This window comes from Zootoca vivipara, chromosome 2 (assembly GCF_965207765.1).
Source record: "Zootoca vivipara chromosome 2, rZooViv2.hap1.1, whole genome shotgun sequence".
Classification (NCBI taxonomy): Eukaryota; Metazoa; Chordata; class Lepidosauria; order Squamata; family Lacertidae; genus Zootoca; species Zootoca vivipara.
The window spans coordinates 113132781-113143813 of record NC_142584.1 but is presented as its reverse complement, the minus strand read 5'-3'; the positions used below and the strand labels follow the sequence as shown (position 1 = coordinate 113143813).

Here is an 11033-nt window from a genome sequence, read left to right as displayed (position 1 = left end):
AAATTTTACGTGAGCTTCTCTTAGGATCCAACCGTCCTCCATCCCTGCTGGCCACTGATGCTCGCTCTCTGGGCTTTCAAGAAATTAAAGAACCTTTTAATGAGAAGAAAAGAATCCTTGGAAAAGACCCTGGTGTTGGGAAAGATGGTGGGCACTAGGAGAAGGGGACGACAGAGGACAAGATGGTTGCGTGTTCTCGAAGCTACGAACATGAGTTTGACCAAATTGCGGGAGGCAGTGCAAGACAGGAGTGCCTGGCGTGCTATGGTCCATGGGGTCACGAAGAGTCGGACACGACTAAACGACTAAACAACAGTAGTAGTAGTAGTCGTCGTAGTAATAAATTTATTATTTTTATACCCCCCTCCAAATCTGGCTGGGTTTTCCCAGCCATTCTGGGCGGCTTCCAACAAAAGATTAAAAATACATTAAAACATCAGTCATTAAAAACTTCCCTAAACAGGGTTAAACAGAAGACAAGAACTCCAAGAAAGAATGGGAAAAAATTATAATTTATTTAGGAGACCACTGTAAGCAGATGAAAACATTAGCAGGATTTTAATAACACTTGTAACAATATAGACAATATGGAGAAATACAAACTATGGATTACGAAATAATATGCAGCTGAAAATGTTAACATTAAGACCCTTGAAGGGGGTGGTGTGAAGTCTGGAGATTCAGAGAAATCTCTAAAGGTTTGGCATTGTTATAACTTTACACTTGTAAAATCAAATAGGAATTCTTATTATTTTTTTAAAAAAAGAAATTGGCCTTCTTATGGTGCTGTTGGATGAGCATTTTAGGAATTTTGTATTGCACCTTTGTTTTAAATTTGGCTTTTAAATTCAGTCTACACATTTGTATTTTGTTTTGTTTTTACACATGTCCTTTTTGAAACATGTCCTTTTTGGGGGTTGGACTAGATGACACTTTGGGTCCCTTCCAGCTATACAAATTAATGATTTTATTGGCCAACATCCAGTCCTCTCAAGCCTGTTTTCGGCTCTGAACGTCATCCATATATTAATAAAAAGCCTTAGAGGGCTGGACTAGGTCCTGGGACTGACTGGGTTTCAAATCCCCACTCAGCCATGAAGCTCACAGGGTGACTTTGGGCTGGTCACTGTCTTCTCTCAGCCCAGCCAACCTCACAGGGTTGATCTGAGCATAAAATGGGAAGAGAGAGGATAATGAAGGCCACCTTGAGCACCTTGGAGGAAAAGTGGGATAGAACTGTAATAAAGAAAGATGGAATAAGAATAAAAGGAGTGCCCCAAAACAGGTTACCGTAAGTCATGTGTCTGTATGTATGAACTGCTCCTAACCACAAAACAATCCCTGTACACCAGGCATCCCCAAACTGCAGCCCTCCATATGTTTTGGCCTGCAACTCCCATGATCCCTAGCTAACAGGACCAGTAGCCGGGGAAGATGGGAATTGTAGTCCAAAACATCTGGAGGGCTGAAGTTTGGGGATGCCTGAATTAAGCCATGCATAACAGAAATAGCAACCTGGGGCTGCAGTTCTGTGGTCTCACAATTGGAAGCTAGTTCTATTGAACCCAAACATAGACAGGTCTGGATTACATTGTATTTTAAATATTTTATTGGAATACGCCCAGAGTGGATGGGAAAAACCAGCCAGATGGGCGGGGTATAAATAAATTATTATTATTATTACATGTCAGACAATTATTAGCCACTCTTCCTACCACACACCTCCATTCACACTTTCTAAACTCATCTTCACAGGGGTGGGGGGTTTGCAGGGTTTTCTTTAGGGGAGGGGAACCTATGGCCCTCGGGATGCTGGTGGCTTCAACTTCTGTCAGTATCCGCCACCATAGCCAATGGTCAGTGTTAATTAGTTATACCCAATGGTCAGTGGTCATTAACGTTATATCCCAGAACATCTGGAGGACCAAAGGCTGACCAGGATTGCTTTAGAGCAGGCACCCCCAAACTTCGGCCATCCAGATGTTTTGGACTACAATTCCCATCATCCCTGGCCACTGGTCCTGTTAGCTAGGGATCATGGGAGTTGTAGGCCAAAACATCTGGAGGGTCGCAGTTTGGGGATGCCTGCTGTACACAGTCATTCAGGAGCCTTGTTTGTCCTGACATGCTAGTTTTCTATCTGCAATGCCTTATCTTAAAATATCATAGAACTGCAGAGCTGGAAGATACCCCACGGTCATCTAGTCCAACCCCCTGCAATAATGTACAGCAATCTCAACTAAAGCATCTGTGATAGATGGCCGTCCAACCTCTGCTGCTATCTTTCTATGGGCAGGGCCTTTCACGTGTGTGCGTGCGAGGGCGTTTCAACCTTAAAGCAGCATCCAGTCCTGTCCCCCCCCCCACCTCCCCTGAAATCAAAGGGCGCCGAAAGCTCCCTTGAGAAAGCCTGAGGACGCTTTTCAGAAGTTAAGCCACCGCTCTCAGCTTAGCAGCGGTGCCTGCCCTGCAACCAACCTGCATTTTATGCATCGCGGGCAGGCAGGCAGGCATTCAACCGGCGCAGCTTCTCCCGCGCAAAATTAAGACACGGCGGGGAAGGTGGGCGCGGGTCGAGTGAGTCATCCGATGCCCCACCGCTGCATCCTCCCGCCCCGCCGGTGCTTCTGGGGGGCGGCGATTTTAAGAGGAGGAGCCGCTGGGCTGAGAGGTGGGGTTGAAAGGGGTTAAACGCACCGAGCTCTTATTTCTAGACGGGCGCGGCCGGCTTGCAGAAGAGGAGCCGGGAGGAGGTTGGCTGCTTTCCCCAGCCTGGTCTCTCCTTCCAGGAGGTGCATTTCCAAATCCGCCCATCAAATCCGCCTTATCTCTTTGCATTTATTTTTGCAAAAAGAATAAAGAAGAAGAAAAGAAGAGTGGATGGGGGAAAGCCGCGCATACTCGCAGGACTAGCGCCATGCAAAGCCTTCCTGGATCAGGTGAGTGCAAACCAAGGAGGGCTGGCCTGGGACGAAGCATCCTTGGCTGGAAAGATGAAAGCAGAGGCTTCTCCCACCTACGAAATAAAAGATTCTCACCTGTAGCAGGTCAGAGACACAGGCCGGCAGCTTATTCCCAGTAAGAGATCTCAGCCTGTTTAGTAGGGAGAAGAAAAATGCTGCCGGCACTGAGGATATTTGGGGGGGGGGCATGGTACTATTTGGCTTTTTTGTGCGTGCAATCGATTATGCCGGTCGGGGCTTACCTGCACACCTCTCCCCCAATATTTTATTCAGGTTGGCACCCCTGGGAAGGCTTGTGTGATTCTCACTCCTGGTTGAACCTGGGTTCGAATTCTGTGCAAGCCCATAAGAAGTTGAATGTCTCCCTCTATGCATGCAAAAGCTCCCTGGTATTCCCAGGTAGGGCTGGGGAAAGACCCCTGTTTAAAACCCCTGGAGAGAGGCTGCCAGTCAACTGTTAAGGACTGTGCAATTGGTCTTACAGGAAGAGAAGAGAGACAGGAAAAAGCAAGGGGTGAGATGGCTAAAAATAGCTTTATCATGTGATTCCAAGACAGAAACAGAATCAGGGGACAGAGAAACCAGTAGGAGAACACTTCCATCTCCCAGGACATTCTATACAAGATCTCAAAGTAGCTGTCTTATTACAAAATAATTTCAGAAATAGACTGGAAAGAGAAGTTGCTGAATTGCAACTTACTACCAAACTTAAAACCATGGAGAGACTTGGTCTGAATAGAGACATTGGATTCTTATTTCATTTTACATGATAAAGCCATTTCTAGCCATCTAATCCCCTTGCTTTTTCCTGGAAGACCAATTGCAGTCATTAACAGTCGTTCAACAGGTTTACCACACCTATCAGCCAATCACCCATTCCCACCACCCTTCTGAGTAGTACTCCTCCCCACCCTCTCACTATATATAAGGGCGTGGTGACTTCTGTTTCAGTGTATCTGAAGAAGTGTGCATGCACACAAAAGCTCATACCAATAACAAACTTAGTTGGTCTCTAAGGTGCTACTGGAAGGTTTTTTTTAAAAAAAAATCGAACAAACACAGTGTTTTAATTTATTGGAATTTGTTTTTACTACAGCAGACCAACACGGCTACCTACCTGTAACTGAATGAATGAATAAATGAATGAATATGAAAAGGGATGGCTAGGCTCTGCCTATGCTGCCAGAGGCAATATGCCTGGGTACCAGTTGCTGGGAACCACAGGTGGAATGACTCGGGTCTTGCTTGCGGGGCTCCCATTGAGGGATCTGCTCGGCCACTGTGACAAAGTATGCTGTACTAGAAGGGCCATTGGCACAATTGAGCAGGACTCTGCTTATGTTCTAGAGCAGGGTTTCCCAAACTTGGGTCTCCAGCTCTTACTGGACTACAACTCCCATCATCTCTAGCTAGCAGGATCAGTGGTCAGGGATGGTGGGAATTATAGTCCAAAAACAGATGGAAACCCAAGTTTGGGAAACTCTGTTCTAGAGGCAGCCTGCCTCTGAATACCAGCCACTGGGGAGCTTCAGCGGCTGTTGCCCTTCTATTAGCTCGTGGGCCACTGGCGGAACCAGGATGTTGTCTGAGATGGGCCCTTGTTCTAACCCAGCGGAGCTTCTCTTCTTAAGTTCCCTGAATGAGTAGCTCCCGCCATCCATCACACATGACTTCACACTTTTCAATGCTGATTTTGTTTGCAGCACAAGGAACGAAGATGGAGGAGCACGACTCAGCGCAACCTGGGGAGAAGTCAGAGGCAGGTGGGCCGGCCCCTCACGATATCCAGATCAGAACGGTCCGGGAATTCTGGACAGGGGTGCCTCCAGGAGCGATGGGGGAACCCCTGTGGCAGGAACTCTTGAAGATGATGCAGTCTCCTAATTTTGGGCTGAGAAACCCCCACCTGATGGAGGAAAGTTCCTTGTGGAACGACGCTGCTGTTTTCCACCCTTCTTTCAAGAGGGCAGCTGATGCTGGCCAGTGGCCTAGAGGAGAGCAGGCCCCAGATCCAGGGGGAGGCCTCCCCGAGGCCTACATGAGCCCAGAAGCCTCCGGGAAAGTGAAGGAAGAGATTCCAGATGAAGAAGACTTGGAGGCACGATGCCGGCACTTCCGGCAGTTCCGCTACCGGGAAGCGGAGACCCCCCGAGAAAATGGCCGGCAGCTCCTGGAGGTTTGCCGCCAGTGGCTGAGGCCCGAGGGACACACCAAGGAGCAGATGCTGGAGCTGGTGGTCTTGGAGCAATTCCTGACCATCCTGCCTCTGGCGATGCAGAGCTGGGTGCAGGAACGCAGCCCCGAGAATATGTCTCAAGCAATGGCACTGGCCGAAGGCTTCCCTCCCCTCTCTGAAGAGTGGGAGCAAAAGGTGAGGCGTTTTAAGCGGTGTGGCTGGTGCCCCTTTGGGACTGGTAGGGCAGAAGGGAGGGAGCCCGACAGTAGGTGACGCCACTTCCCAATGAAAGCCAGAGCCAATGAGTTGTGGGTTTGTCCCCCATCCTGTTTTTTCCTCAGCAGGTACATATATTGGCCTGGTTCTCATCGAATGCTAAAAGAAACTGTGGCTTAGTACAAACGAGCAAGATCACATCCACGCCATACATTTTAATGCATATTTAGCACTCGCCCCAAGAATCATGGGAACTAAGTTACAAGTAACGCAAAGGCGTTTACATTCCTCTGCACTTTATTATTGCAGTACATTATGAAAAGGCTCTATTTCTCAATGAAGGCATTATTTTGTCTACCCTCTGGAAAAACCATCTATGAGAAAATGGATAACTAAAATTTGGAGCACAGTATGTATGGTTAGCTTACATATATGGTGAGAACCAGAGGGGGCAGAGTTCCAGTGGTGTCCAAAGTTGTTGACCTTTTTTTAGTATTGAAGTTGTTGAGCTTTTTGAGCTTCTTTTAGGGTTGAAGTTGTTGAGATTGAAGTTTTAGCGTTGAAGTTGTAGACAGACATTCATTGAGAAGTGGAGCCTTTTTATAACGAACTGGAGGAGTAAAGGGCAGGAGAATGTTTGTGTTACTTGGAACTTCGTGATATTAATTCATTGCATGTGATTTTGGTATGGAATTCTGTTCCTATATGTTTGGCTCTATATATCCCCTTTACTCCACATCTATTTCATTTTATTAAGCATCTGTTATTAGATTTTGCTGTGTTTTATTATAAATAAATGTATACCGGTGTGTGTGTGTGTGAGAGAGAGAACTGTTGTTTACCCCTCACAGAGCAGCAATTCCCAGGGCCCTTAACAAACTACTTTTCCCAGGATTCTTGGGGTGTGCTACAAATGTATTTGGGGAAGAAGAGGGGAAATGTTAATCTATAGCACAACTTTCCGGCAATGGATTAAATTTTGTCAAACTTCAATCTTAAAACGGTGTTAAAACTTCAGTGTGTCTTAATTAACTGCAAATATTTACTATATTCAGTAAATGGCTTGCAGTTTGTTGAAAGTTTATCTTGCCTTTGTCTCCCCCCCTTTAAATCTGACATTATGTCTCAACCTGGCCATTGAGACAAGGCTCCAACATTCTTTAATGTTCCAGTTCACACAGAATGATGCAGCAGAGCAGCTAACTTCCTGCGTCTTCTCGGTAGCCAGACTTGAAGACCTTTGAACTCTAGACATTTACCGTATTATATCTGTAGCATTGACTGGGGATTCCCCACAGCATCCCTGCAAAACTCCCTAACCTGCCCGCTTCTTTTTCAGCCCCCAGGACCATTGAAGGAGGACCCTGTTGATTTTCCCTTATCGGAGCAGAGCCCATCAGACCCTCACCAGATCCTCCAAGGGGAGGCCAAGCAAGAAGAGACAGGAGCAGCCTGCTTGCTGGGTGAGCCTTCTTGCTGGGATGGCAGCTGGGACCTGGGTTCCGCAGTACCTGTCCCTGTCTGCTTCCTGTCACCCGGACCAACATCCGAGGCCTTGCCCCATGCTAAACTACAGGAATCATAACATCTTGTAGGGATGCTCATCAGCTTTAAAAAGGTGATTAGGCAAATTCAGGGATGATACGGCTATCAATGGCTATTAGCCTCTTGATGGTGGATGCTGACGGTTTCTGCAAAAAGACTAAAAAAAACCTCTGTCCGCAGTTCGTATACAACAGAGATCACAGACTTGTGGAAATGAAAACCAAAGCACCCTTGAGGATAGCACACACATCCCAGCAGTGGGAAGCTAACTAACACCTGGAGTGTTAAACGCCATGACGTTCCTGTTCTCATCAACACTTGTTTTATTTAAGGGCCTTTGATGTCATTGTAACATGTATTTATATATATATATTGCATTTCTGATCTCCCTGCTTGAAATTCCATGATACACAAGCACACACTTCCAACTGTGTGAAACTTTTACATAAATTTTAACATCACAATTTACAAGATTATTCAAAATGATTTGCGTGCCGAAGCGTTTTCTTTCTTATTTGATAAAGTTCATCAAAGATTGCTACATCGCTTATTCTGGCAATTTAAAATAAATTTAACAGTTTCAAGTTGTGTGCTTTTCATTTTTTTCTGCAAGAGATCTGGCTTTTAAAATTGACAGTAGCAAGTCTTTGGGGGGGAGGGGGGGAGTAGTTAACCTTGCCTAGGGCACAAAGTAGCCTACTACTGGTACAGACTAGACCCCATGATTTTTTGGGGGGTACACTTAGGGGGCTCTGGCAGCAGTGACTACAGCTTGGCAGCCCTGTAGTTTCCTGCTCCCCTTCCCAACAGGCCTTTCCCACTTCCTCCCATTTCCTACAGCAAGACAGGAGAGGGAGGAGGCAGAGGCCGTTGATTTTAAACGGTTGAAATATGTTTTTATCTCATATTTAATTGTACTGCTTTATCACTTTGGTGTTTGCTGCCCTTGGGAGCCTTTGCGGGGGAAATGTGAGCTAGAAACATATTTTCCACCAGCAGAGTGATGACACCGTTGGACACAATTCATAAGAACAATAGACAATCCGTAGAAGCAACTGTCGTTTCCATGGACCATGTTTGACTGAAACCAAGATCCTCTTTCTGTTCCAGCAGGTGACCAGCAAGTGAGGGAAGATGAGGTGGAGACATTTCAGCTGGCAAAAGGACCCAAGCAACGTGAACTCAACGGGATATTACTGGATGGAGCAACCGGGAATATTTCTCAGGGACCAAACACACAAGAAACATTTGGAAACCAGCAGGTTCGGGAAAACCCTTTTGGTGGCAGAAATTCTCCTGAAGCTACGTCCTTTGAGAGAGAAACAGAGGGACCCAACCGCAGAGAAGGACACAGCCAGAGCTCTGACCTCCCAAAGCGGCGGCTGGCCCGCAGGCAAAAAAAAGTGCATGTGTGCTCTGAATGCGGGAAAACCTTTGACCGGCTCTCTGTCCTGGCAAACCACCTGACCATCCACACAGGAGAGAAGCCCTACCAGTGTGTGGACTGTGGCAAGGGCTTTGGCTACAAAGCGCTCCTTGTGAGGCACAGCCGGAGCCACGAAGGACAGAAGCCGTACAAATGCTTGGCGTGCGGGAAGATGTTCAGCACCAGCACTATCCTTTCCGATCACGAGAGAATCCACACGGGAGAGAGGCCCTTCACCTGCGCCGACTGCGGGAAGTGCTTCGTCAAGAGGGGCCACCTGATGAGGCACCAGCTGACCCACACGGGGGAGAAGCGCTACAAGTGCTCTGAGTGTGACAAATGCTTTGGCGACAAGAGCCTCCTGACCACCCACAAGAGGAGCCACACAGGGGAGAAGCCGTACACATGCGCCGAGTGCGGGAAGAGCTTCAGCCAAGGATCACACCTCATCACTCACAAGAGAATCCACACTGGGGAGAGGCCACACCAGTGCTCGCACTGTGGGAAGAGCTTCAGCCGGTGCTACGACCTCCTCATCCACGAGAGGACGCACACGGGGGAGAAGCCCTACCCGTGCCCTGAGTGCGGGAAGAGCTTCCGCCAGAGCTCGCAGCTGTTTGTCCATGGGAGGATCCACATGGGAGGGAAGCCCTACCGATGTGCCGAGTGCGGCAAGAGCTTCCGCTGGGAGAGCAGCATCAAGATGCACATGAAGAACCACGCCGGCGACCGGCCGTACGCCTGTTCCGAGTGCGGCAAGCGGTATGGCAGGTCCTCGCACCTGATCCGCCACAAGGCCACGCACACGGGCGAGAAGCCCTTCCAGTGCTCGCAGTGCAAGAAGAGCTTCACCCAGAGGTCCATGCTTGACCTCCACGAACGGACGCACACAGGAGAGAGGCCCTTCCAGTGCTTGGAGTGCGGGAAGTGCTTCCGCTGGGAAAGCAACTACCAGATGCACGCCAAGAACCACACCAGGAAAAAGCCGTTTGAGTGCACGGAATGCAGCGAGAGCTATGACAAGGAGTCTCAGCTCATCAAGCACCAGAGGATCCACACGGGGGAGAAGCCCTTCAAGTGCAAGGAGTGCGGTCTGTGCTTCGACAGCATCTCAGCGCTGACAGGGCACCGCAAGGCCCACCGGAGCGAGAGGCCCTTCAAGTGCGCCGACTGCGGCAGGAGCTACAACGAGGAGCCCGAGCTCCTCAAGCATCAGAGGGCCCACACAGCGGGGAAGCCGCACAAGTGCCTCGATTGTGACAAGAGTTTTGACTCTCGCTCTGCCCTGAGGGTGCACCGGCGCATGCACACCGGGGAGAAGCCCTACAAGTGCTCAGGCTGCGGGAAAAACTTCAGCCAGAGTTCAAACCTCCGGACGCACATGAGAATCCACACAGGAGAGAACGTGTGAGAGGCAGGCCTCCCAAGGATGCACGGGGGAACATGGTGGCCACTCAAGTCCAGGAAGCTCTGGGAGGCCAAAGGTTCCCCATCTCTGATTTTGCAGATATTTTTGCCTGGTTGGGTAACGTTAGGGATAGAGCTACATGATGTGGGTAGAACATAGAGAGGTGGGTTTAGAAGAGACATTGACTGACCTTTTTTCATTCTTTCCTTTCTTTTTTTATAAAAAATAAATAAATGTTTTAATTCCAAATGTCTGTGTGTGGTTTTGTTTTATGCTCCTTTCTGATGGTGAGGCTTGGGGTGGGGTGGGGGCGCTAGCTCTCTTATGGTGCAAAAGGTATTGGATTAAAATAATCCTGCACAAGTTGTTTCGTTTTGTTTCCAACTAAGGTCTACTCAAGGAAATCAGCCCTGAGTGCTCCCTGGAAGGACAGATCGTGAAGCTGAGGCTCCAATACTTTGGCCACCTCATGAGAAGAGAAGAATCCTTGGAAAAGACCCTGATGTTGGGAAAGACTGAGGGCACTAGGAGAAGGGGACGACAGAGGACAAGATGGTTGGACAGTGTTCTCGAAGCTACGAACATGAGTTTGACCAAACTGCGGGAGGCAGTGCAAGACAGGAGTGCCTGGCGTGCTATGGTCCATGGGGTCACGAAGAGTCGGACACGACTAAACGACTAAACAACAACAACAAGGTCTACTCATGACCATGGCCATCAAGTTTGATGGGTTAACAACAACATATTATTATTACAGTGGTACCTCCGTTTTTGAATGCTTCCATTGTTGAACGCTTCAGTTTTCGAACGCCGTAAACCCGGAAGTAAATGCTTCTGTTTTCGAACACGCCTCGGAAGTCAAACATGCCACACTGCTTCCGTGTTGAGTTTTCTGTATAGAGGCTTCTGTATTGAGTTTTCGGTTTTCAAATGTTTCGGAGCTCAAATGGTCTTCTGGAATGGATTACATTCAAAAAACCGAGGTACCACTGTATGTGCTACCCATCTGACTAGGTTGCCTCAGCCACTCTGGGCGGCGTCCCACAAATTATAACCCTAACACTAACCACAGTTAAACTTCAACCATTAAAAACATCCCTCAACAGGGTTGCCTTCAGATGTCTTCTAAAAGTCAGATAGCTTTTTATCTCCTTGACATCTGACGGGAGGGTGTTCCACAGGGTGGGCGCCACTACTGAAAAGGCCCTCTGCCTGGTTCCCTGTAACCTCACTTCTTGCAGTGAGGGAACCGCCAGAAGGCCCTCGGAGCTGGACCTCAGTGTCTGGGCTGAACGATGG

The 11033-nt window shown here is 48.3% G+C and overlaps 1 protein-coding gene across 2 annotated transcripts; it reads left to right on the top strand.

Annotated features, from left to right (window-relative positions):
• The first annotated feature begins 2545 nt into the window (after positions 1-2545).
• Positions 2546-9983, top strand: LOC118081515 (uncharacterized). Of its 2 annotated transcripts, none has more exons than XM_088663741.1 (4): positions 2546-2939; positions 4667-5334; positions 6695-6818; positions 8014-9983. In XM_088663741.1, exons 1-4 carry the CDS (start codon positions 2918-2920, stop codon positions 9735-9737), a joined length of 2538 nt encoding a protein of 845 aa, XP_088519867.1. In that variant the 5' UTR covers positions 2546-2917; the 3' UTR covers positions 9738-9983. The 2 variants fall into 2 exon arrangements, with proteins under 2 accessions (XP_088519867.1, XP_060126916.2); XM_060270933.2 differs by having other exon boundaries at positions 2547-2939; positions 8011-9983.
• Positions 9984-11033: the final 1050 nt, after the last annotated feature.

Bases quoted from the DNA above. Each gene is read 5' to 3' on its own strand.
- LOC118081515 (XM_060270933.2), top strand. From the start codon at position 2,918: ATGCAAAGCCTTCCTGGATCAG. The intron at 2,940-4,666 runs GTGAGTGCAAAC...TTTTGTTTGCAG, and splicing joins GCAAAGCCTTCCTGGATCAG to CACAAGGAACGAAGATGGAG. The intron at 5,335-6,694 runs GTGAGGCGTTTT...CTTCTTTTTCAG, and splicing joins CTGAAGAGTGGGAGCAAAAG to CCCCCAGGACCATTGAAGGA.